The sequence below is a fragment of the Podarcis cretensis genome (genome assembly GCF_951804945.1).
Source record: "Podarcis cretensis genome assembly, chromosome: 3".
Taxonomy (NCBI): Eukaryota; Metazoa; Chordata; class Lepidosauria; order Squamata; family Lacertidae; genus Podarcis; species Podarcis cretensis.
The window spans coordinates 22,715,570-22,742,993 of NC_137172.1; the positions used below are offsets into that span (position 1 = coordinate 22,715,570).

General features: G+C 41.0%; 2 protein-coding genes across 3 annotated transcripts in view; both read right to left on the reverse strand.

Annotated features, from left to right (window-relative positions):
- The window catches only part of DYNC2LI1 (dynein cytoplasmic 2 light intermediate chain 1), a 58,583-nt gene extending 56,977 nt beyond the window's left edge, over positions 1 to 1,606 (reverse strand). The window contains exons 1-2 of the mRNA XM_079969113.1: positions 1,410 to 1,606; positions 158 to 275 (exon numbers count right to left, since the gene is read on the reverse strand). Of these exons, the coding sequence (XP_079825239.1) occupies positions 158 to 275; positions 1,410 to 1,423 (132 nt within the window). The 5' untranslated portion in view covers positions 1,424 to 1,606. The remainder of the gene's footprint in view (positions 1 to 157; positions 276 to 1,409) is intronic.
- A 776-nt stretch (positions 1,607 to 2,382) lies between these two features.
- Positions 2,383 to 27,424, reverse strand: part of PLEKHH2 (pleckstrin homology, MyTH4 and FERM domain containing H2) — a 68,638-nt gene continuing 43,596 nt past the window's right edge. For both annotated transcript variants that reach the window (XM_079968462.1, XM_079968463.1), the window contains 17 exons: positions 22,791 to 22,877; positions 21,854 to 22,012; positions 20,610 to 20,690; positions 20,070 to 20,249; positions 19,368 to 19,476; positions 17,378 to 17,490; positions 15,928 to 16,107; positions 15,494 to 15,591; positions 14,659 to 14,836; positions 14,184 to 14,339; positions 13,414 to 13,511; positions 12,035 to 12,176; positions 10,827 to 10,972; positions 10,100 to 10,229; positions 8,985 to 9,071; positions 6,438 to 6,575; positions 2,383 to 5,540 (listed from right to left, as the gene is read on the reverse strand). In XM_079968462.1, coding sequence (XP_079824588.1) covers positions 5,355 to 5,540; positions 6,438 to 6,575; positions 8,985 to 9,071; positions 10,100 to 10,229; positions 10,827 to 10,972; positions 12,035 to 12,176; positions 13,414 to 13,511; positions 14,184 to 14,339; positions 14,659 to 14,836; positions 15,494 to 15,591; positions 15,928 to 16,107; positions 17,378 to 17,490; positions 19,368 to 19,476; positions 20,070 to 20,249; positions 20,610 to 20,690; positions 21,854 to 22,012; positions 22,791 to 22,877 — 2,268 coding nt within the window. In that variant the 3' untranslated portion in view covers positions 2,383 to 5,354. The remainder of the gene's footprint in view (positions 5,541 to 6,437; positions 6,576 to 8,984; positions 9,072 to 10,099; positions 10,230 to 10,826; positions 10,973 to 12,034; positions 12,177 to 13,413; positions 13,512 to 14,183; positions 14,340 to 14,658; positions 14,837 to 15,493; positions 15,592 to 15,927; positions 16,108 to 17,377; positions 17,491 to 19,367; positions 19,477 to 20,069; positions 20,250 to 20,609; positions 20,691 to 21,853; positions 22,013 to 22,790; positions 22,878 to 27,424) is intronic.

Consider the following 27,424-nt stretch of genomic DNA (forward strand, 5'->3'; position numbering starts at 1 on the left):
TTGCAAGTGGACACTGTCTACTCATACTTAGGTACGTACAGCTTTGCAAGGTAGGAAATATTTCTTGTTGCTATAACAGAATTTCAGTTAGTATGCAAACAAAATTTATTTAATTTATATCTATAATAACAATGTGAAATGAAACACTGATTGTTACCCCATTTTTATTTCCTATAAAGAATAGTGATCTTTCCCAACATTCCAGACCATCTGTGCTGTCTTCATGGTTTTCTTTTTTTTCAACTTCCGCTTTAGCAATATCCCACAAGGTGTCACTAGCAAAGGAAAAATAAAAAAGTGCTCATGTAAAACAACCTTCCAGTGAAGATGCTCTGCTCCCACACCACACACTTTACTCCATTTCTCGCTCACTGAAACTAATTGCGCCTTGTGATTTAAAGTCACGGGAAGCCTATCAGGTATAGTGGGTAAGCTAGTAATTTCCAGATTCTGTACTTACATGAGCGTACAGCTTCCGGGTCATGTGGCCAGCATGACTAAGCCGCTTCTGGCGAACCAGAGCAGTGCATGGAAACGCCGTTTACCTTCCCGCTGGAGTGGTACCTATTTATCTACTTGCACTTTGACGTGCTTTCGAACTGCTAGGTTGGCAGGAGCTGGGACCGAGCAATGGGCGCTCACTCTGTCGCAGGGATTCGAACCGCCGACCTTCTGATCGGCAAGTTCTAGGCTCTGTGGTCCACAGCGCCACTCGCGTCCCGTTCAGGGTGTTAGGAGACCCCTAATTTCCCCCCACAGAGCTACAATTATTGGGAGTTCCTGGGGAAGAGGGAGTGATTGTTCAATGGGAACTGTAGCTCTGGTCCACAGGAGCCAGCTCCTAGATGCCGGCGACCATTTGGCTCTCCGCCCCAATAAAATATTTGAGCACCCCCACCCCACAAGTCCATGGATGTTCAAATGGGGATTGTGCATTGTGTACTGTGATTAATTATTATTATTATTATTATTATTATTATTATTAATTTATACCCCACCCATCTGGCTGGGTTTCCCCAGCCACTCTGGGCATCCTCCAGCAAAATATTAAAATACAATAATTCAGTATTATAATTCATAATAACATATGTGGAGCAGGGCTCACCTAGGCCCTCCCAATATTTTATTCAAGTTGCCCCCCCCCACCCGGCGCTCTGGTAGGTCTCCCAGCCGAGCCACACTTCCCAGGTCTCTTTTGGGGCGTCCGTTTAAAGCGGAATAACAGCGCTTTGAAAGACATGGTGCAGATATCGAGAGATAATGCCCCCGTCCTCCTGGAAAGCCTGTAGAAGTTGGGGGCGGCGACACTACGAGACAGCGAGCCCTGCCCTCCTGAGGGAAAGCGGCCTGCAGGCCCGCCGGAGCAGCAGAGGCGGAGACAAGCCCTCCCCACACCGCCCGCTCTTTACCTGGCCCCGGGCATCGCTGCCCCCCTGTCCCCGGAACGACGCGGCGGTCCTTAGGCCTCGGTGGACTCCGGTTGCCATAGAAACAGCGCCTTGCCCGGCGGCCTAGCGGGAAGGAGCATCATGGGAGTTGTAGTTCTTCGGGAGCAGCAACGCGCGGCGCTCCTGCTTTCCGCTCGGTCTGTATGCGAGGTTTTTTTCTTTCTTTCCCCGCACTCTGCGAAATGGCTTCTTGCAAGGTCGACAGGGCGTTGTGCGTGTGCGAAAAAGTGACATGTGTGTAGAAACTAGGTAGTGAAAACGATTTTTCTTTTTTTAGCTGCAGCTCAGATTAGAATTGCAGTTTATTTTACGGGAAAGTTGCTCTTTAAATTTCTCCCACTTGCCGCACTCTGCGGATAGTTTCCCCTCTGCTTTTGTGTGGCTTTTTGCTACCCGAGTTAAAAAGTTTAATTAGGGTAAGTGGTCATCGGAGAGGTGGCAGTCACCCCCGGAGACTTGTCGGATCTGCTTTTTAGCCTTCAGTGCGTTGTTTCTGGTGGCTTTTGTATGATTTTATGCTTAGGCTGTCGCCGTCATTTTTTAAGCGAGTCGCTTACGGCAGTGTACACGTGTGTCCGTATACACGTATGCACACACGAATGGTATACCAGTTTTTTCCGAGATAGTGTGACAAGCCTGTTGAACGCTATGAATAGACAAGCACTGTATAGGTTTATGCAGTTAGAATTGACTCAGTTGCTTGCTGCTGCTTCCATGGGGCTCTTTTAATGTGACTATGGTGTTGGAATATTTCTCTCTCTCTCTCTCTCTCTCTCTCTCTCTCTCTCACACACACACACACACACACACACACACACGTGTGTGGACTGCAACAGCAGGGAGGGCGGGGTTTAAGAACAGTCCATCCTCCAAAGGACTAAAGTACGAGACCTTTTCAGATTAATTGAATTCTGCACTCATAAAATACTACAGATTTCCTTGACAATGCCTTTATTTGTTAGGTGGTTTACATTCATATAAAAAATACCTTATGCAATAAAAGCTAAATATCCACAAAATAAATACAAATACTCTTACACATAAATTAATGTTTTATAATTATTTTTCGCTTTCAGTACCTGTTCTGTTCCAATATTTCTTTACTACACTTAATTCAACAAACCGCAGTTATTTTTCAGCAATTCATTATTTGTGCATCACATAAATTGGAACCTATACAATTTAAATTTCTCTACATAAATGGTTCTCCTGTACCCATCACTGAGAGATCTCTCGATCTAGCTCTAGCTACATGAGAAAAAATGTATGTGAGACTAGCTGTACAAGAATGTAGACAGAGATGCATGGGTATCCTACTGAAATCAATGCAGTAGACGGGCACAAGCAGATTGATCACGCCAATGTGCATCCAGTTGACGCTACTGATATCCAGCACATGGTATGCACACAGAAGCCAGCTTATGTGTGCAGATCTCCTTCGCTGGATCAGAGTGACTGAGGTCATGTATGATACAACAAGTTCCTCCAATAATTTAAAACTGAACCATCAGGGGGTTGCTACTAACATACACTGAGAAGCAACAAACATGATGACTAATGTAGAATTTTTTATGTATGAGGAAAAACCATGAATATACATAGATATTTTAAAATTAAATATAACATGGTTTCTGACGTGTCATTTTCATTTTCCAGATTTAAAAAAATGACACAGGGGTCTGCCAGTGGTGGCAGGCTACATCTGAAAAAGCTCTAACCTTTCTACCACTTTTAGCAACTTAACTAGCATCTTGTAGTTTGCAGTTACTAAATAAAACTTTGAGTTTATTTCGGAGGTTGAAGAGCCTGCAGATGCGGAGGCATACCTATTTTAACCTCAACCCTTCCATAAAAATATAGAACGGTTAGCTGTAAAATTATTTATTGTTTCGTACAAGTATAGTAACTGGGTATTTTTTAATAGGGGTGGGGCTAAGAAATATGAGTGCCATCTCTGCCCCCCCCCTTTAGCTTAAATTGCTTATAACGAACAAGTGAGAAAGTGAACAGGGAGGTTAAGGGTACAAACTTATGCATAACTATTCCCAAGTTGTGTGTATTAGATGGCAGGCTGGATCTGCAATTACAGGGGAGTTGTAGACTATCCACAGAGGTACATGAGTTAGGCCTGGCTCTCTTTAGTTGGTTGAAGTTTTTTTTGTTGTTGTTAGTACCTATTACATTGCCTGAACCTGTCCATATTGTAAAGGATGTGTAAAACATTCTTTTAAGAAGAAAATACCTCATCCACGGCCCTTTAAAAAGATGTCCTTCAGCTCATTTAAAGGCAGAGACTTCATATAAACATTTAATAAAAAGTTCATATTCACAAAGTGGGGGGACTTTGTCACTAATTCTAGTTATCAAAGGAAATTATAAATATTGCCTGAATGATAGATCTGTAGATTACTCTGACGGTATAAATCAGTGATTTAAAGCACCAATTCCTCTTTTCTTTGCCAAATACTGCAAACTGACCAGACAGATGTGTCTTTTGTTTAAACAACAGTATTGCTCATACACAGCTAAATAAAAGGTTGAGTTCACGCACATATACCCATCACTTGAGTGCAGCATCAAATGATAATCTGCATGTGTACAATAATGCTAATACACTGCATCAGCTCAAACACAACTCATATTCTACAGTGACTACAAGTATTGTACATAAATAAATCAAAGGTTGCTTTGATTCCAATTTAAACTTCCAATTTAAGAGACTAGATTTACCGTACAGTCGTACCTTGGACCCCGAACGCCTTGTTACTCGGATGTTTTGGCTCCCAAATGCTGCAAACCCAGAAGTGAGTATTCTGGTTTGTGAACGTTCTTTGGAACCTGAATGACTGATGGGGCTTCAATGGATTCCGAATGAAGCTCCTGTAGCCAATCAGAAACCGCACTCTGGTTTCTAAACGTTTTGGAAGTCAAACGGACTTCCAGAATGGATTCCGTTCGACTTCCAAGGTACGACTGTACAAGATAAGGAGAGCTGATGGAAAACGTAAAGAAGGGAGATCTACCTGAAAATAGAGACTAGATATCAGGCTTTTTAAACACTAAGCAAATTTTCAAGTTGAGCAGTGTCACTTAGACCCAATTCACATGTAAAAGCACATTACTACATACCTCAGCATTTAATTACTTATCATTCAATGACTTTCAGCTGGAGTGTGAAATCTACTGTTCCTTACATATAATAGAGATGAAAGTTAAATTTTTTTTTTTTTAATGTCAAAGAATTGCCCTCACACTAGGCAGTCTGAATTATCCTTTGTTCTCTTGGTACATTCTGGCCCCAAAGCACATCATTCAGATTCAACATGCTACCACTCTCCTCCTTGAAACTGGTATTTGTTAGCAGAACTCTTACAATTGCAGTTTTAAGAGCAAATGTCATTAAAAAAAGAAATACCTTTCACAAATCTAATGCCTATGGAATGTTTTTTTGGAATGCTTTGATTGGAACAATATTAGCCCCAAACAGTAGCTGTTGTCATCTGATACGTTATCCTTCCAAAATTGACACACAGCTTAATTAGAAGTTTGCTTTAGATGTTTTAATTCCAGGAACAAGTTAGGAAAACCAAAAAGGACCACAAAGAAGTGGAGAACGGGCAGGGCGTGTATGAAACTATTGGTATTCAAAGCATTGCACTTCTAACTACTAATTATTAACCAGGTTCATATAAAGAACATGCATGTGTCCATATGTTTGGTTTTCGTAATACTTTGGGTGCCTCTGGAGTAACTGAGAAAAAGGAGGTCACACATGGGAGCAGAATTGGCTCACGGTAAGCATCACTAGTATTTCATCCAACTTCAATCAGACATTCCTTTTCCAATGTAGTACCCAAAATACATAAACATTCAGCCAGTATGCATTTTCACAGGCACATGATCTTTTCATAACAAGGTAGGTCCTTTGGTTGGTCTGTTCTTCAACATAAATGGATGACACCCTATGTCTTTAGTTTTCTGTCTTTCTGCCTGTGGAGACATTGTCTCTGGAGCAGAAAGATGGTGAGCAGCTCCCTTTTGCTGATGGAAATCGTTAATATAACTAGCGATCAGTAGCGTAATCTCAAGAATCTAAAAAAATTGAAATAGCAAAAATTAGAGATGTAGAAGACCATCTGCACATCTAAAATGTTTGCAACTCTAAGCAAACAGGACTATAACCTACACGGCATATTGAGAGGCTGAACTTAAGTGGTATTCCCAAACTAACGATATAAATGTCAACAGTGAGAAATGTTAGGTAGGAAGCTGTACAAATATAAGATGGGGAACACCTGGCTTATTAGTAGTACACGTGAAAAGGATCTAGGGGTCTTAGTGGACCACAAGTTTAACATAAGTCAACAGCGTGATGCAGCAGCACCAAAAAGAAAAGCTAATGCTATTCTAGGCTGCATCAACAGAAGTATAGATCAAGGGAACTAACGGCACCACTCCTTTCTGCCTTGGTCAGACCACATCTGGAATACTGTGTCTAGTTCTGGCGCCACAATTTAAGAAGGATATTGACAAGCAGGAATGTGCGCACAGGAGGGCAACCAAGATGATCAAGGGTCTGGAAACTAAGCCTTATGAGAAACTATTGAAGGAGCTGAGTATGTTTAGCCTCAAAAAGAGGATACTGAGAGGAGATAGATAGCCATCTTCAAGCTTGTTTCCTCCTGCTCTGGAGGTTAGGACTTGAGCCAATGGCTTCAAGTTACAAGAAAGGAGATTCTGACTAAATATCAAGAAGAATTTTCTGACAGCAAGAGCTGTTCAACAGTGAAATATACTCCCTCAGGAGGTTGCGGACTCTCCTTCATTGGAGGTTTTTAAGCAGAGGTTAAAAATCCATCTGTCACAGGTGCTTTAGTTGAGACTCCTGCATTGCAGAAGGCTGGACTAGATGACACTTGGGGTAGCTTCCAACTCTGCAATTCTATGATTCTATATGCAAGATAACAAAGGACCAGTTAACATACCAACCTTTGGTTTGGCCATGGCAAACAGCAACTTTTCAGTTTGTTTTTCTTGTGTGTGCACATTGTTGACCACCAGCATGAAGTCATCTTGATAGCCTCCAAATGTCATTAGGTTCTTATATAAATATGTCACTATTAACCTCTTGAAAAACAGAAGAAAAAACAAAGGTTTCATGCAAGCAGGAAAAAGAGCAAAAACAGATTTTTATAGTTTGAATACAATTTCTTCATTACAAAATCTGATGAAAATATGCTAATTAATAATTATAAATGTCTTTTTAAAAGATTCTAGTGGATGGCACCATATGTAGAATTAAACATGTGATGCATTTCTACTCAGAAGAAAGTCTAGTTGTGTTCAGTGTGCTTATGGTTAGCTAAGTTTGCAAGAATTGCAGCCAACATCTTTCCATTACATGACCAACACCATATATGCCCCAATAAGCTATTTTGTGGCAGGCTCACTGCATACTGTGGCTACACATGCCCACTATGACCTTTCTTGGTCCTCACCATTCCTTGGTACTCCTTCTGCATTGCCATTTTAAGCCCGAAAGAAGCAATAGCCAACAAGAGGCTTCTTTCAAGCCTAACTCTAGTAGGGGTAGGTTTTTTGGGGGTGGGGTGGGGGAAGGCTCAACTGCCCTCTCTTCAACTGTGACACACACCCTGCTGAAAAAGACTTTCTGCTGCAATCAGGCTTGAAAGAAGCCTTGTACTGGAGGCAATAGAATGTTTTGTATTTTGTTTCCAAACCTAATTGCAACAGGGGGTGCTTTTTTTTGTGGGTTGGTGGTGGTGGTCACAGTTGGCGAGGGGAGAGCTAACCGCGCCCTCTTCCCAGCTGTGGGCCCGAATTATAACAAATAAAGGCTTGACATATCTCGCTTTGCATGTCATGAGTCTATCTCATATATTAGTTTCACCTTTTAAGTTGAATTACTGAAATAAATGAACTTTTCCACGATATTCTAATTTTCCAAGTTTCACCTGTAGGTTGGCAACCCATGTCCTACATCATATTTATTTATTTAAATCTGGTACCTACCATTCACTGCAAAGTCCCAGGTAGGGTGCATATAATCAATAAAACATACAAAACAATATTAAAATATCACTTTAAAGCAGAATTAAAACACAAAAGATGACTACAGTGAAGAAGGTGGAGCCGGGGGGTGGGGGTGGGGAACAATCTGATCTAAAATAATTCATGTGCTCCCAAAAGCCTGGGTGAAGAGGTGCATCTTTACTAAGCAGCAAATAAAGTACCATCACGGCGCCAGAGAGTCAGTTCCATATCTGGGAGGCACTGTAGAGAAAGCATTCCTATCTGCCACCACCCCTTGCACATCAAAGGGTGGCAGTACCACAAGCAGGGCCTCCCCTGCTGATCTTAAATTTTGGGCAAGTGTACATGGGAGAAGATGCTTCATCAGATAGTGAAATGATACGGGCTTTGCACAGTAACATACACCTTAAACTGAGCTTGGAAACAAACTGATAACCAGTGCATGCCTTGGAGGGCAGGTGTAATAGATGTTCTGCTAATACTGCTGTTTAGCACCCTGCCCACTGAACTGTGCACCAGTCATAGCTTCTGTGCAGCCTTCAGAGGCAGCCCTATGTAGAACACCACATGATGGTTACCAGCACATGGCTCATTAGCCCAACTATTTCTATCCAGAACATTTATCTTCATATAGACATGTATATGGCGACGCGGGTGCGCTGTGGTCTAAACCACTGAGCCTAGGACTTGCCGATCAGAAGGTTGGAGGTTTGAATCTCTGCAACAAGGTGAACTCCCGTTGCTCGGTCCCTGCTCCTGCCAACCTAGCAGTTCGAAAGCATGCCAAAGAGTAAGTAGATAAATAGGTACCGCTCCGGTGGGAAGGTAAACGGCGTTTCCGTGAACTGCTCTGGTTTTGCCAGAAGCGGCTTAGTCATGCTGGCCACATGATCCGGAAAACTGTCTGCAGACAAACGTCGGATCCCTTGGCCAGTCAGTAAAGCGAAATGAGCGCTGAAACCCCAGAGTCGTTCGCAATTGGACTTAACTGTCAGGGGTCCTTTACCTTTTTTTTTAGACATGTATATATTAATGCATGCTTGTGTGTGTTCATGTACATGTAGTAATACTGGGAAAATAAAAACAAACGCAGAGACGGACTAAAATTAGCACATATTTTCTTCCAATGGCAGCTCCTCTCATAGGGTGCAGCTTCAGAGGAACCCTTCCTTTCAGAATACTTTTTGGGGTAAATGCCACTGTAAGGTATGGACACAAAAGTTCCCACACATAAACGGAACACAGCATATGGCACTTAAGAACATAATTTCACATTAGTACTTATTAAAATGCAAACCTTTAAGCAATTCCTTTAATAGTTAGCTGCTTAGTCTGTTAGTTCAGATTCTAAGTGCACGGGACATATTAATCCATTGCACAAGTTTGTTAAAGATTAATGGAGAGAGACTGTATCAGTTAACATGGCTCACAGATTTTGTATTACCCCTTTCTTTACCCAACATTTCAACTATCTTTCCTTACCATAGAGCTGTATTCAAGAATGTTTATGCCATCTTCATAAACAGCAAGCCATACCAAAGAACTCTCCAATGTTGATATTATCAGAGGCTAGAAAGAAGATATACTGAAATTAGCTACAATTACGAAACTGAATAAAAGTGAACTATTTGAAGCACTGCTTTAAATTAGTGAGGTAAAGGATAGTCAGATACGAGAAAAAGAGAAGCGACTGAAGGCAAAGCAATTTTTGCATTTCTGAGGTGACAGAGAAAAACGATATCATTATTATATAGTTCCATATCTGTGTGAACATTACACTTGTTAACACTGAATTGCATTTAAAAGCATAGGTCCCAATAACCAATCCTTTCCACATCCCTCCATTTGAAGAACTATACATTTATTCCTACTCTATGCTTCCTAATGAATTCCTGATCCATAAGAGGACCTCTCCTCTTATTCCATGACTGCTAAGTTCACGCAGGAGCCTTTGCTGAGGTACTTTGTCAAAAGCTTTTTGAAATTCCAAGTACACTATTGTCAAAAGGATTGCTGCTATGATAAACTTTAAGGTAATTGGCCTGAAATTTCCAGGAACAAGCCCCCGTCCTGGAAACTACATAGCCTTGTCCTCCATGAATTTGTTTTTGTTTTACCTCCACTGTCAGAGGCAGAATAGCTCTGAATACTGGTTGCTAGGAATTGCAGCTGGATGGACTTCTGTTGTGCTCATCTGGTTGGCCACTGATCCAGCAGGTTTGTCTTATGTGGGAGTGGGACAAATCTAGAAGGCCTCATGCACCAACTTCTCTGCTACTTACAAGTTTAACTCAGGGTAGACTCAGTAAAATTAAGGAATGTGGATCAATTAGGTGCATGGGTCTCATTATGCATACAGGGTTACATTCACGCTGCAGTCCTGCCCACTAGGGTGGGGAACTAGTGCCCCCCCATGGACTACGACTCCCATCATCCCTAGCCACTGGCAATACTGACTGTGACTGATGGGAATTGGAGTCCAAAGACATCAGGAGGACCCAGGTATACACACTTATCTGTGTGGCTCTGCCTGCATAATTGAGAAAGAAAGAAAGAAAGAAAGAAAGAAAGAAAGAAAGAAAGAAAGAAAGTCTTACCTTTGCTGCAAATAATTTGGCACCAAAGAAAGGCCACTTTCGAGCAACAGCAAGGTAAATGCGCACACAGTCTGCAGCACTGTGACCACGGAGAGCCATCCATTTTGTTGACAGTCGCTGACAAAGCTGTCTATTGACATTAAGCATAAGGATGTTTAAGTCATAAGTAGCAGGGAGAGGCAGAAGCAAAACAGCACTTCAAATAAAAATGCAACATGTGATAATTAAGTCTTCTGATCTCTCTTTGCTATCTCAGTCTACAAATTAAAATTGGCCTCTTAAGAAATGGAATAATAAAATGGGCCACCTGAAAATAGTGCTCCATTCCTTTCTCTCTCTTCCCAAAGCCCAGGCCTACTCTAAGTCTGCTGGTGGAGTTTTAAATTTCAGTAAAATTTGCACTTTTGTTTGGGCAAGGAATGGTGTAATGGCAGGAGACCATTTCTAAATAACTGGAGAATAGGGATATGGGGCCAGGAAAATGATTACAGGTCACAAGGCTAGGGCAGTTAATCCGAGAATATGCTTTGGCAGACAATAGCATCATTTCTTTTGAAGGTGTTTATACTGCCCATCATTCACAGGTCTGTGGTTGTTTTGCAATAAGTAAGACAATAAAGTTAATTAAATAATAACACAAAAAATGAAAAAGACTAAAAACTGCACTTTCCCTATTCAGTTTTTTTAAAATTGGGGGGGGGGGGGAGTAAAGCCTTTAGCAGCATACCTCAATTGTTCTTCTAAACATCCATCCCTATATCTTTTGGGGTAAAACTTTTCCACAACTTGCTTTAAAGTTTGATTAGATTTTGACTGAGAAGTGATTTGCCCTGTTGGAGTTGAGAAAGGTCGTTCAAAGTCCCCAATCTCCACCTAGTAGATATGCAAAGAAATAGGTAAGATTGTTTTTACATACATATTTCCGCACTTCAATGTTATTTCAGTATCTACAGTCTAATATGTAATTCTCAAGTACCTGCCAATTATATTAAATTTATTGAATAAATAATAAATACAAGAATCTATGAGCTATCTCATATTTAATAGCTGAACTGTGAATATTAATGGGACACACACAGAGAAAAAAATTGCACGGAAGAGTCTAACATAGTCTTCACCAAGCTAGTACCCTCCAAATTTTTTGGACTACAACTCCCACCATCCCCTGCCAGCAAAGGATCCAGGTATTCCTTCAAACCCCCCCCCCCCCAATCCTGAATTGAAGATTAACTCCAGTTTGTGCCCTGCCGTATGAGTTGGTTGGTAGACAACTTGTGACAGCCCTATGGTTGCCATGGAGGGCATGAAATCCAAAGCTAGACCAGTCAAAGCAACCTTGGTCTGAAGCCACTCAGAAACACCACCCTGGTGTTCTCCAACACTATGTTCAATATCGCCTCCAACATCTTGGTCAGGGAGACCATTAGGCAACAGGGTAAACCAACAGCACCCACCATCTGTCCTGCTGGCCCAACAACAGTTAAAAGGCCCACTCCAAGACACAAAAGGGTTTTCTGGCAAACTGAATGCATGTCATATGGACCACAGGGACAGCCAACCTTGGCTGATGCTGCACCGAGTACCTGAAGGTGAGCAGAGGTCAGTCAAATCTACTTCTCCCAATTCACGCTCCCCCCACTCCCAGTCTTGGTTATATAAGGCAAGTCAGCTTTGTTGGACTTTGACTGGGCAGACTTGGGTTCTAATACAATTCAGTCAGGAAATTCACTGGGTGACCTTGGGCCAGTCACACAATTTTGGCCTACCTCACAGGGTTGTTGTAAATTAAAAAAACAGAATAATTCCATGTATGCTGTCTGAAGTCCCAAGATACAAAATGTGATTGTTAGATTTATCTGCTATTTCATATCCCAAAAGAAATGTGTGGAGGGTACTTTTAAATTACAAATCTGGTCAACCACAAATGATCCTTACCTGTGCCATTAGTGCTGCCAGTTCTAGTGCCAGTTCTTTGTTTACAGGGAAAAGCCCATTTACAATTTGATCGTTTGTCTGATACATCAACAGCAGCTTTTCCCTTTCTGTCTCCCCACGTATTTGAACTGAAAAATACAGCCTACAAAAAGAAAGAGTGACAAACTACAAATTGAACAAATTGAAACTACAAACTACAATTGAAAATTTCACGAGTCTACCCAAGTAACTAAGTGAAAAGGTATTACAGATGCCACATAATACTCATTCCGCACGTGTAAGAACTCAATCTTTTAGTGTAGCAGCACCTGTACTTTGGAACTCCCTGCCTACTGATATCAAGCAGGCGCCTTCACTGTACTCTTTTTCACACCTGCTTAAAAACATTCTTGTTTAGACAAGCCTACCCAGATGCGTGGGACATGGGTGGCACTGTGGTCTAAACCACTGAGGCTTGGGCTTGCCGATCAAAAGGTCGGTGGTTTGAATCTCTGCGACATGGTGAGCTCCTGTTGCTTAGTCCCAGCTCCTGCCAACCTAGCAGTTCGAAAGCACGCCCCAAAAGTGCAAGTAGATTAATAGGTACCGCTCTGGCGGGAAGGTAAACGGCGTTTTCGTGCTCTGCTCTGGTGTCAGTGTTCCGTTGCGCTAGAAGCGGCTTAGTCATGCTGGCCACATGACCCGGAAAAACTGTCTGTGGACAAACACCGGCTCCCTTGGCCTGTAAAGCGAGATGAGAGCCGCAACCCCAGAGACATCTGTGACTGCACTTAACTGTCAGGGGTCCCTTTACCTTTTACCCAGATGCTTAGAGAGTGGAGGTAATTTTAATATGTTTTAGTATTTTAATTTTTGTATGTTTTAAAGTATGGAGATTTTTTTCTTCAATTTTATTATTTTATCTTTTTGTAAACTGCTTTAAGGGTTTTTTTTTTTTTTTACAATTAAGCAGTGTATAATTTTTATGAAATAAAATTCACAATCAGTTCTAGTAAGGACTTGAAATTGTGCTATTCAATGGTCAGATAATGTGAAAGCTAATGATGCTCTGTATAAATACCTGGAGGAATAATTATCAGCTTTAAACAGATTATTCATTTCTGTAGGCCAATGAAATTAAAATCCTCTTTAATGCTAAACTGACAATAACCCTGCTGAAACATCTGTACCTTGATAGGAATTGGCCCATTATCATCTGGATGGCCACAGGTTCCCCATTCCTGGCTCATGGGCTTAACTTCCTATTAAACTATTAATTCACATGATGACTTCTTGAGCCCTGGCACTGAATTCAGTTATGGGAGCTCATCTCTGGCTGCAAATAGACTATAAAAATATCTAAGAGCAATGACTCCGAGGGACACGTTTGTATTACATACCTGTTTTTGTAAGTCAATCTCACTGTTCTTGTGCCTTCACATTTCCCAGGCTGCTGCTCTTTAGATGCCTGCTCCCATCGAGAAATAATGTCACAGATCTACAAGGAAAACCACAAGGCAGAACACAGTTATGGCAAAATACGCCCAAACAGAATTTGTACACTTTAGTTAGTATTGATTTTACAGCAATAATCACTAAAAGACCTAAGTTGTAATTCCATGCAAACTTTTCTGGGGGTGAACCCCATTTAACTTAGTGGGATATGAGAAAGCCTAGGGACATCTGACCTGGAGCTATCACTGAAATCAATGTGACTTATGACCATTTTGCTACCATGATAATGGAAAACATTGTGCATGACAAGTATGCCATACTTGTCTGCTGTAGGGCTTATCCCATAAATTTGTGTTAAATATTTGTGGAAAATATTGACATCAACAGAGTGTCCTCTGTGTGGATAGTGGTGTAGAACTTTCCCCACTTCCTGTTTAGCAATACACCACAAACCCATATGGGAAACTGTTATAACACCATTCCCATGTATCACAAAGTCACCAAAAATATTCCCATAAATCATTTGAAACTTCCCACAGCTATCTTTAATGAGCTTTCTAAAACTACCATTTGTGCTTAAAACAATCAAGCATTTGTTTGCTTCCCCCCGGTCATTGCGCACCAAGAAAAATGAAACACACTTAAATAAGGAAAATGTTTTCTTTTGCAACTCAAAGGTAATTTCGATTGTGAGCTCATTAAAGGGATTGTTTACCTTGATGTTTCCTTGAAGACAGTGTTCTACATCTTTGCCAGAAGGATCATCAGTAAACAAAGCAAAACCCGACTGGGCTGGTTTTCTCATTCCTGTGTCTTGATTGAGTGTGTTTAGAAATTCTTCCACTGTGGTAGAAGCATCAAAGCCAACAACCTAGACAAAACAAGTGAAACATAAAAGTGAAATAAGTTCTCACAAAGCTTAGATTTTGAAGAAGCAAGTGCCGTGGTGAAAATCTTGGTACATACGGTGGGTTGTAGCCAAAGATGCTCTTCCATTTACAGAATGTATCCTGTGGAAGGGAAGTTTCAGATCCAAACCATACATTTTTTTAAAGAAAAGCACAAACGATTTATCCAATGGATAAAAAATATCAATCTGTTTGTTGACAATGAAGAAAGTAGAGCCACAGCATCTTTAAATATTTCTGACAGCACAACCAATACTCCATCATTTTACGGTTCACGCCTACCTGGTATATGCCATTCATGAAATGCACTGGAATACTAAAAGGTAAGGAATGATGGTAGGGATTTCTTAGAAGTGTAGAAAGAATTTCCATTCTTGATGGTCTGGCTTCCCTGTCACCATTCTGTTGTGTCCTTTCTACACATCGTTGACAGTAAATTGCGTATTTTCCAAATTCAGTTCTGTGAACACAAAACAAGGCTTCATAACAAACTGAAAACAGCAGGGATTTCAACAGATTATTTTAACATATAATGGTTAAACAATATGTTCAACAATGTTTTTAACAAGTCACATGGCAAACTATTCTGCTTCTTTCTTCTCATCCCAAACCAAGCATGGTTATATGAGTCGGGATCCAAACGTGAAATGTAGGATGATGTTGTGAATATGCACACCAACAACTGAGTTTTGAGTGAGATAATATTATAATGTCTTTTCATATTTTCCTGGTCTTCTTTAACATAGGTGTGAGGGATCAGGTAAAATGCATGTGTGTCTACTAACTTTTATTCCAATATCACAGTTTCCAAAGTTGAAAAACTTGAAAAACAGAATGATAGTGTAATGCCAATGACCCCATTTCAATATTCAGTGCAGTTACCACTTTATAAATGGGCAAACCAAAGGCTTTATATTACTTGGGCAGGGAACTAACATAAAACATGTAAATTAACACCAATACCAATGGAGCAATGTCAATAATTAACATGAAAAAGAATTAACATCTGTTGAAGCAATAGTGCTACATTTCTATGGCCATTAAATTATACTCGTTCATAACAGAAGGCAATCATTTAGCCTTTGATGGTCTGATTTTCCTATAAGGTATACAGTACCTGGAATCTGCATTCTTCTTCAAGTGAAGTTTGATGAGCCAAAGGAATGGGTGCTGTGGAAGGAAGAGTCCAATGCAGAGTGCTAAAAGCTGCCAGGCCTGAGCAAGGAGAAAGATCAGCATCATAATCTGAAGTTTCTTTCAGAATCAAACAGCCTCCAAGCACAAGGAGGCTTATGAACATAGTGGACATTGAACAACCAGGAACGCAGGCCAAAGAAGATGCCCCATTTCTGAACCCACTCGTCTCTCTTATTCTGCTGCCCATTTTGCATTCCATGCCCTTCCCCTTCCTTTTCTGCCACCCGCCTTGTGCAGAGACTACCCATGTTGTAATCTTCTGGATCGCCCTCCACCTGCACACTGTAATCAAGAAGTTTTGGTACAAACTCATCAAAGTCAATCCCTCAGGAAAGGTGTAAAAGTGTTCAGTACCTGCACTGGTCCCATCTGATTTGGGGGTTGCCGCCTTCTTGTCTGCTTAACCAACTGGCAACAGATTTCATTTTGAAGCTCTGGATGTGTGAGGCAGACTTGTAAAGCACTTTGGGCCAAAGATACATGGTAGTCAATGGCAGGAGAGTCCACTGCTGCATTTATAAACAACTGGCAAGTCTGCAACAGAGAACAAGAAAAAAATAATTTCCATTTTGCATTTTAAATTTAATTAAATCTAATTGGGGGGAGGTTTCATATCAACTTAAGCTGAATTACAAGGGTATAAAAAAAACCAATTTAAACTTGAAAGAACTTTGTCTTCATTGACAATGGGTGGCTGATGTACAGATATAGTTATTTGAAGAAGGGCAATCAGTTCTATGGATCCAACTGCTAGTTGGCTTCTCCCTTCCCAGAATTATCAGAATGCATGAAGCGCCTTGTACCAGATTAGACTATTTGTTCACTTAGCCCAGTGCTGTCTGCTCTGAGTGGCTATGGCCTTCTATGGTCTTTCACATGACCTGCTGTCTGATCTTTTAAGAGGCAATGCTAGGGACTGAATTTAGGACCTTCTGCATGCAAAGCATATGCTCTGCTTTACCACTGAGCCATGCTCTCTCCCATAAATGTTTCCTTCGCAAACCACCTCCACAGTTATATTGTGTAATTTATTTATATAACACCATGAAAGAGCTGTATTATGAATTTGCATATTTTCCTCTTCCTCACTCTCAGCCATTATTTGAAATTGTAAACTGCCTTTGGCACTTTGGAAGCAAGGTGGTTCATAAGTGTAGCAAGTGAGTCAAAGAAACAGACATACAAAGGGACCTCTGACCATTAGGTCCAGTCGTGACCGACTCTGGGGTTGCGGCGCTCATCTTGCTTTATTGACTGAGGGAACTTCCGGGTCATGTGGCCAGCATGACTAAGCCGCTTCTGGCAAACCAGAGCAGTGCATGGAAACGCCGTTTACCTTCCCACCGGAGCGGTACCTATTTATCTACTTGCACTTTGGCGTACTTTCGAAATGCTAGGTTGGTGGGAGCTGGGACAGAGCAACGGCAGTTCACCCCGTCGCGGGGATTCGAACCGCCGACGATCTGATCAGCAATCCTATAGAAAACTATCAAAGCCAATGTCTGGGCACATTTAGGCATTTCTGCAAGGCTGGTTTTTGAAAGTCAATATTCAAATTCACAATCCTATGTGTGTTTACTCAGAAGTAAGTTTACTCAGAAGTGATGTTGCTTCTAATCAGGCTTACTTCCTATTAAATGTTTTTAGGTGTTTACCTAGAAGTCCCATTGAACTCATGGGACTTACTGTCTGAGCAGTCATGAAAAAGGCTGCACTATAATATACATTCTATACCATTTCAAATAAAATATACTAAAAGAATAAAATCATTCCCAACCACATAAAAAGTTACTTTTTTTTTTACCTTAAATAATTTTAAAGCTTCTGTTTGCAATGCTTCAGATGGGAGGGTTGTAAGAGGAGAAGTAATCCCATCTTTGCTGTGACAAAGTGCAGGGTGCCTCCAGATCTGGGAAGCTGGGACACAAAAAGAGACACAGTCATCTATTTAAAGTAATAACATTATTATTTAGAACTAGTCTTTTGCAGTTTCTTAAGAGAGACCTAACATGAAGTTGACAAGCTGATGGGTTCAGTCAGTCAACCAGCTACAAATCCACCTAACAGTTACGCCATTCACCCCACATTTTACTAGGTTCCTCGCAAGAATATCATGGGGGACTTTGTCAAAAGCTTTACTGAAATAAAGATATACTACGAGGCCTGCTGAATCACATTCAACCTCCAGGACTGAGGTTCCCCAACTCTGCTCTACAAGAAAGTTAAGACATACATACAAATTTAAAGGAGTGCCTGACTAACCCATCTGTGAGAAGAGATGGAGATGCCTGGCTCATGAGCTCATCCAAGGGCATGGCCCATGGTATGGTTACTTGAGACAGGGCCTTCTTTGTGGCAGCACCCAACTATGGAATTCCTTTGCTGGGAAAATGCAATTGTCCCCCTGTGCAGTTAAGTTTCAGTTCTCTGCTACAAACATATTTGTCTGCCTATGCTTTTGAAATATGACCAGTATCTTAACAGTATTATTGTCCAGCTGTATATTGTTATTATAGCTATGCTGTTTAAAAATATATTAAAATTATAATGTACAAGTGACATACTTTTTATTGTTTTGTTCACCACCCTGGGCTCCACTGAGAGGAAGGGAGTTATATAAACAAAACTATTCATCATCATCATCAACTTGGAAAAAGGAACGATTTCACATAAGGCAAGATGTGTGTGTACAAATATTTGTACAAATAGTCCGGCATAATACCACATATGCTTTTACTAAATCTACATTTCCCCCTGTGCTCTTTCCTCAAAGCATTATGCAACCATTTTAAAAACACTATTTGAAAAAAGTAGCAACAATGCTTCCTAAATGTTATTTTATTTTTGAATGGGCAAACCCCCAAATGATGTACTTGATGATTTGAAATCCTACGTAGGAGGCTTCAGTGTGTACTGTTTCAAACTTCTAGGGGGCAGAAATATCACTGTATTTTTGTAAAATGTTAATAGGCCCCTGCTACACCACTCCTGTCTAGTAAAATCACAGTGCTAGTGACAGTGTCAAGAGTTTAAAGCTTTGATGGCTTAATTGAGACAAAGATTTTCTATCAAGTCTAACTATGACAGGTACGTTGAAGAGATATTTTTAATAAAATCAAATAGGTATATGTGCAAATCAAATGAAACAAGTTGAAAACATTCTACATATACCAGGTTTTCAGTTTGAAGAACTGGTCCATTGCACCTGATTTCCCCTTAACCAGGACTAGGGAACTTATTTTAGGGGGGATCCATGCTGGAGGTGGCTGAGGCCACCCCTTTTCTCTCTGTCTGCAACCCATTTTCTCCCCGAACCCTTCTTTGTCCAGCAGGTTGCTAGGGAAAAGACAGGTGGCTTGGAGAGGGTTTGTTACCCCATCTCCTCCATTTTCAGCGTTCCTCCCCTCCTGCTCTTCTCTCCCTCTGGGCTCCCCCATCTGTGTGAAATTAGACTGAGAGCCACAGGTTGCCCAACTCGTAGAATTATAGAATTGTAGGGTTGGAAGGGATCCTGAGGATTGTCTAGTCCACTCCCTGCAATGCAGGAATATGCAGCTGCCCCATACAGGATTCGAACATGCAACCTCATGCAATAGACAAGGACTGCTGGGGCAGCCTCTTCTACCTGGAAGGAAAAGTCCTATGTGAGCTTTTTGAAAACTACAAGATGGCATTGTATTTCCAATTTTTAAAAATGTCTGGAATAATAGCTTATTTTCTTCTTTGCCAAGTTTGGAACAACTATATAGTCATATAATATACGAACTAATTTGCAATAAAAGAAATTGACTTACTGGGTTCACCTTCAATATTTAACAACTTGCAGACAAGCTGTTCAAACTCTGTCCCAACATTTATATTTGTGCTTCCAGCAGCAACTGTCAAGTGGTAGAGCCAAGTGTCCTAGAAAATAAAACATTTCATAAATTAGTTTTAGCTTTTGTTTATTAATTACCTAGAACAGTCTGGTATAAGCAAAAACCACACCCTTGTAGATCAATCTACTCCCAAACATAAGTTTGGGTGGTATTCAACAAAGTTTTACTGAGAAGAGGCCCACTGAAATTAATGCAGTAGGTTTACTCTGAGTATAATTTAGTAGAATACCACATTTTGAATTTAAAAAACCGCTTTTGTTAAGTATAAAAACCCATTCTACATCCCAACGTAATCAAAATATTACTAAAATTATCCAATTTGCTTTGCTTCCAGCATACACACCCACATGATGAATGCCATATAGCTGTATAGCAATCTACAGACCATACAATAAATACTTAAACTGAAAGATGTCAATATTCCACACACACCCTCAGCTTCTGAGGGTAAAGGGGAACTAAAGAAGCCTGAGGCTCACTTCAGCGCCTCCTTGTAACACTCAATTAAGTTTTATCATTATGTCTGAATCTGCACAGTGCCACTTACTTTTCCCTTTGATAAACATTATTCTATGTTGACTATTAAAAATTGACTAGACATTATAAACCATTTGCTACCTTCTCATGCTTGGATCCTATAAGAAGGTAAGTGGGACCTTGTTCTTTAGGGTGGATGACAATTGTATAGTGTGTTGATAACAGGCTACGGCCACTGGCCTCATAATCTTCATCTGAATCACAGGACCGGTCAACTTCTTCAACTTTAGCCTCCCAGAGTTTTATCTGGCCTAAAGGAAACTAGAAGCAAAGACATCAGGTAAGGTAAATGAGAAAAGCATACTGGTAGAAAAACTGACAAACATCATACTAAGTTGTGTGTGTATATGTGCAAGTAGGGGATAGACCCAGTTTAGCATTCTTGTTACCACTGTCCTAGCAATAATATACACACATTTCCTACCTACGAATGTTTCCTTCATCCAGAATTATAGGTTCAAGTTTTGTTTTCCAATAACAAATGCTGAATTTGTGAAATTACCCCTTTGTACCTACTCACTCAGTCTCAAGAGAACTAAGAAATGACCTACGACTTCCGACCTTGAAGTCACAAGTAAGTAGAAATGAATTCTAATACCTTAATAGGTTAAAAAGACATACCTTGTCTTCTTGGCTGCGGAAATAATACAAAGTTTTCCCAACCAGCATACACCACACTCTCTTGGAATATCCATGTTTCACCTGCAAGTGAATAAATTGAAGAATGCGTAGTATATACTGAGTATGAACCTATACATTCCTTTAAAGGTAAAGGTAATGGGACCCTTGACCATTAGATCCCGTCGTGGCTGACTCTGGGGTTGTGGCGCTTATCTCGCTTTATTAGCTGAGGGAGCCGGCGTACAGCTTCCGGGTCATGTGGCCAGCGTGACTAAGCCACTTCTGGCGAACCAGAGCAGCACACGGAAACGCTGTTTACCTTCCCGCCAGAGCGGTACCTATTTATCTACTTGCACTTTGACATGCTTTTGAACTGCTAGGTTGGCAGGAGCAGGGACCGAGCATTGGGAGCTCACCCCATCCTGGGGATTCAAACCGCCGACCTTCTGATCAGCAAGTCCTAGGCTCTGTGGTTTAACCACAACGCCACCCGTCCCTTACATTCCTTTACTTTATTTTAAATACACAAGGGACCATTTTCAATGATAGAAATGTTGGAATGGTTTCTCCACAAAGCAAATACCAGATTCAGACGATTGTAGTAGAGAGAAAATGATTAAATTTCCCCTTTATGCCTGCTCTGATCACAACTGCCAGTTCCTCAAGCTTATATTATTTGTATTTTTTAAATACAAAAGAGGTGTTTCATGTTACATCTAGTTTGCCCCTGGGAATTCTCAGAAAAAGCCCAGGAACATGGTGAGCTTTTCTAGGGAAGAACAAAAACCCAGCCTTGAGAAGAATGCTCCCAGCTGTCCTTGCCCAAGCAAACTTTAACCTCAAGTTAACAGGTTGTGCAAAAATATTTTAATTTCCTTTGGCTTCCAATTCAATGAACTGGGCCAGGAGACAGGAAATTGGAAGCCCCATGTACCTTTGCAGGAAATAACGCTTCTGAGCATGCTCCGGAGTTTCCAAGTATAAGAATAAATCGACAAAGCCTTTACTGTCCCCAACAAGCCCTTTCCACCATCAGACCTCCACCCCTTGCAAAAGTAAGGTTGTTTGGAGAGTACTGACCAGCAGTGGCTAACTCATTGTACTCAAATTTAGAAAAGGTTTGGGCTGTGAATTGGGGAGTTGCTATATTTCTGAAATTCACCTTCATCTCTTAATTCTATCTGCAAAGAATTTGCTAATTTACAAAAGCAAAGCTGATTGTACCGGAGAATAAGGATTTCTACCTTGGTAAGCAAGCCTTTCATGGCAGGTTTGACATCTGGTTGAATGAAAAGTGGACTTGCAGCCTGTACTTTAAGAACATTCTGCAGTACTTTGATCCATTCTTCTAATATGTTTGGGGAATCTGCAGTCAAGTAATAGGTTCGTTTTTCAGTAGTCAGCTGCAAAGTGATGGAAGAAATAACCTTGAACTGTGGTAATACAAATCATCATAACCATATTCTACTGGTACCTACATTTAAACATCAAGTATGTAATAAACAGAGTTTGAAGTTAACCTAGTTATACTGGGGGGGAGAGGCTATTAAGTATTTTAATTGAACAAATATTTCTTTACAAGTCATCAACAGATATTTAAAAATTCTCAGAGTAAATTCTTAAAGGATCATTCCGTTTCCATTCCAGGCATATCAAAGCCTCCTGAAAAATGTTGTAAATCTTATCAGAAGTTTTTTTAAGTTCCTTCAAAATTTCTACTTGATGCTTTACTCCAACGGGAGCTTCCTAATTCACTTCTGGAGACACCTGGAACAGTTAACTGTGGACTCAGTGCTTCACATGCCTGCGAGTTTCCTCAATGGCTACACAACTTTGTCTTCATTAAAATGCTATCCAATATTATTTCCCTTTTTAATCTGGATTTACTATTTTCATGGAAAATCCAGTAATTTAAAACACCTGCAGAAACAGTAAATCTGGATTTAATGAGGAAGAGTGAATAGGGTGGTATTCTGATGAGGATGACATTATGCAGAAGCTGCAAAAAACTTCTATGCATGAGTAGCACCTAGTCAATAAACGGCTGAGTGGAAGTGCTCTGAGTTCCACTGAAAATTCATTGTGCAAGACCAGTAAAATGTCACTAAGAAGGGGTTTGTCCCTCTGCCTGTGTGGTCAGAGAAGGCCAAATTCTTTCATTATAGAAAGTTAATGAAGTACCTGAACTGTTTGCTTTCCATCACCTCTTACAATACGGCTGGATGCATTTAGTTCAATCTGACCTTGGGGTTTACGTATTACATCACTCTGTAGGAGAAAAAAAATGAGAAAAATGAGACTGATGATTTTCCCCTCTTTCAATTGATCTGATGGGATGAAAGGACTGCTAGGGATAGAAGAAACATCAAAAGGACCAGCTTCCCTCTTTCTTCACTGAAAGCATGGCCTTCTTGTCTACTTCAATGCCTCCTCACCAAAAGGTTTTCCTACAACAAAGGGCTAAGAAGACAAGCTGTGAAGCCACGTACTGTATATCTCCCAATGGCACAGCCAGAGCCTGGCTGAGAACTCATTGTGGCATCAGCTACAAATGCTGTTGCCCTGGAAATTTTCAGAAATGTTCTGCAAGAATGTCAGCATCTTATGTTATCTTAATTCTTGTTGCGGCTCATCTAGAAGATCCTCCAGCCACAAAAAGATGTCTATTGAAAACAGAATCTACCTGAATCTAGAAACCACACATGAAACTCTAATAGATAATGCATTTGACTTATGAATATGCTTTAGCTCCAGATCCAACTTGTGTTCTGTGGGGTCTCAAACTGAGCATCCCTGTCCTTTGGATGCAGAAGGTGGGATACTAATCTAGCCACAGGACAATTTATGTCTGGGAACTTTCAGCTGTTCCATGACGAGTTGTCTAAAACATAACATTGATTAGCATATGCCACCAAATGCATGTTGTGCAGTGGAATGCTCCACCCTGATTTGACCACATTCTGTAATGAAGAATCTGCTCTGGATTTAGCTGTTGGGTCAGGAAGAACAGACACACCTCTAGATGTGTGTGTGAGTCTGATGACTTATTCCTCCTTAAATCTAGAGAGAAACTATGTCTAGCCCTTGTCTGCTGAAGAGAACAGGAAGTAGCAGTAGCTATTGGAACTTGGGTCTTATTATTATTATTGAAGCAGTCTAATTCTGAATTGACTGTGCCCATCTCTCTGGACATTTTTGATAGGAGTGCATATTTGATTTCTTAAAGAATGCTTGCATTCAAAATGAATGTGTCATGTGCCATCTAAGGATTTTGGGATGGACAAAATTCCTCCCCAGAAGATGTGCCTAACAGACGTGCCCTAGGCAAGGTAAAGTGACTGACAAATTTACTAAACATACAAATAAATAACATGTCTATATTATTATTATTATTATTATTCATTAAATCTGTATACCATCCTTCATCCGAAGAACACCGGGCATTTCAAACAAAAATGCATAATAAAACACGAACAAGAACAATGCAATAACCCCCCCTCCTGTTACGATATGGATGCAATGCAGCTGCAAACTGCTAGCTTGGAAACAAGACATGATGGGAATGTTGGGACTGTCCGTGGGAAACAGTGGGACAGTCAGTTCACAGGGTGATGCACCGGAATTAGCTCAGAGTGTAATATGAGCTCTTCCTCTTGCTCTTGTACAGGAAGTACAGGAAGTTTTTGTCACTTGACTGCTGGAGTTTGAAGAGAACAGACATGTTTTCTGTAATGCTGCAAAGACAGAAATAAAAGCATGTAAATACGTTTCTGTCTATCTCCTTTTCCCTGCCGGGGGAGCAGGAGGGAGTGGGTGTGTTCTTCCCACGTTTGGGAAGAATCGCCTATCGAGACCTAGTCTGGATCATGCTGGGGAATGCAGCCAGGGAGGTCAACAGGAGACCAAGCCGGGTGCCTGGGAGAGTTGCCAGTTTCTCCCGATAAAGGCTTGATTTCCGACATCTGGTAGCACGAGCCGATGGTTTTGCTACATGCAGCAAAAGAGGTTGGTGGATCATATTCATCCTCTGCAAGGAGATAAAGGAAGATATGGTAGCGAGCAGATGGAAGCTACAAGGACGGCTGATAAGCTACGAGCAACGGAACCCCTAAAGGTATGCTGAATGTTTGATGGCTGAAAGAGTGAACGCAGATTGATTCTTCTCTGATTCACAGAAGCTGCTTTTGGATAAAAAACAGCACTGAGAGAGAGCCACATATTTCACATTCCTTACTGCAGTCTACCAAGTCCAGTTGCTAAGCAACGAGATGTGAGAACTTTTCAGCTACTTCTGAGCTAGTTAGCTTGAAAAGTAAAGAGGAAAATTACAAGCCAACGTGAGGACTGTGAGAGGCTCGAAAAACACTGGTGGTTTGTCTGTTATCTCACTGCTCTTGGAGGGAAATTCCAAAGCAGCCTGCGGTTTAGCTGCCAGATGCAAGGCAGTAAACATCCAATAAACTTTTGGATTTTACAGGCTCGAGAGTGAGAGCTGAGGCTTGGATTCAAAATGGATGCCAAGAAGGGGGGAGGCTTACCTTACCCACCTCCACTGACTAATGACAATTATTCCTCATGGTCTGTAAAGATGAAAGCCCTGCTTCAGAATCAAGAGGATTTTTGGGGTGATTGATAATCCCATCCCTGCTGCACCTACGCCAGCACTGAATTCACGGAATGTGAGAGCCAGGACGGCCATAATTCTGTGTATCTCTGATGATCAACTCGTACATATTGGGAGTTTGGCACATGCGCGTGAGATTCGCGAAACGCTGCGTAGAATACATCAGAGAGGTGCTGGTGCTTCAGCGTTGCTGCACTTTGAAAAGCTGACCAATATGAGACTAGCGCCTGATGGAGATGTGCAAGCACATCTGACAGAGATGAAATTCTTACGCCAGCAGATGGTGCAATGCAATTTCCCTCTACAGGAAGAGATATTCTGCTTCATGATAATTAACAGCTTAATCGGACTTATAAAACAGTTGCAAGGGTTCTCTACCTGCCGCTGATCTTACGGTGGAGAGAATTTGTTCCGTGGTTTTGAATGAGAGAGACAGACTTGCTGCAATAGATGTCGCTGACAGGGGAGAGACGCTCGGAGTTCTGGCACCCCCACTGCTATTGCTAGTGAAGAACAGGCTGTTGCTTTGAACGTTGTCCGTTGTTACAATTGTGGACAGACTGGGCATCTTCAGCGCAACTGTAAGAAGCCACGTCAACAGAAAGGAGCTAAGAGGAGCTCTGCAAAACCTGAGGTGTCAGGCAAAAGTTGTACCAAGTCCCAGGAGAAACCAGCTAAGGCATTGCTGTCAACAAAAGCCACATTTTCAGTGGAAAACGCTTTTGTTTTGGACACAGGCTGCACGCAGCACATGACATCGTGCCGAGAACTGTTTTCTACGTTTGAGAAGCAAAGCTTCACTGTGAAACAGGCCAATGGTCAGGAGATCCAAGCGACAGGGTTTGGAACTGTGTATCTTAAAAGTCTGAACTTGACTATTAACAATGTGTATTTCATTCCTGATTTGAAGTTCAATCTGCTGAGTGTTTCACAGATCACAAAGAAAGGACTGGTCTTGTCCTATGATAAGGAAAGCTGCAAAATCTTCAAAGATGGAGAGTTGTATCTTTCTGCCAGAGAGAAAGATGGACTGTATTTGTTGACTATTGATCAAAGTGATTGCAAAAATTGTAATGCATCTGAGTCTAACATGATTTCTCTTGCAGGTGTAACGAAGGACATCCAGAAGACGACGAAAGTTACCAATGCTTTTCAGCAAGTGTATGCTGATGTGATTGGTCCTCTAGCACCATCTAGAGGCAATACAAGATACTATCTTGTGTGTGTGGATTATTTTTCTCATTATGTGTGGATATACATATTGCAGAGTCCAAAAGAAGCCTTAGAAAGGTTTAAAGAGTTTTGTGATAAGGTTAAAAGTGTTCATGATGCTAACATTGATTGTCTTTTCACAGATGAAAAGCCAGTTTTTCTTTTACAGGATTTTCAGAATTTCCTGGATAAGAAAGGGATTAAGCACAAGGTTGCTGTTTCTGCAGGTGCATGGAACAAAAGTGTCTGTGTAAGAGTGAACAAAGAATTGCAGAATGGGATGAAGGTGCAATTGCTGAGTTCACACTTGCCACATGAGTATTGGGCTGAATCTTTTATCGTGTTATTGTTACACTTGGCTGAGAAAGGTTTCAAAAGGTTTGGGAAGTTCTCCTTTTGAAAGGCTATTCCATAGAAAACCTTCTGTTGCCCATTTTAAGGTTTTTGGATCTCATGTGAAAACTGAAGCTCCAGGTGGAGTAAAGAATGCCAGAGGCATTTTTGTAGGTTATGAAAAGGGTCTCTACAGAGTAATTTTGTCTGAATCTGGTCAGGTGATTCTCACAAAATTTCTAGAGAGTACTCCTGAACAGGAGAGAGTAATTGTTCACACATTTCCCACTGAGGACAATTCAGATGATGATTCTGATTTTTCTGATTATAGTGGTTCTGAGAGTGACACAGATAGCTCAAAGAGCTCAGTTGACACAGTCATTGAGAGGAAATCTCACACAATAGCTAGACCTTCACAAGTGAAGGATGAACCACTGTTTACTGTTGGAACTGGTTCTCCAAAGAGTCCAAAGGATGAGCCAGTCAGCAGAGGGGATCAGCACCTCATACGCAGGTCTGAATTACAAAGGGCGTACCACCAAGAGGTATTCTAAACAGTTTGCTAACTCAGCTATTGCATGTGTTACTATTGTTGACATCTCAAGACAGGTTAAAGGTGTGTCCAAGTCAGAGACAAAGACACAAC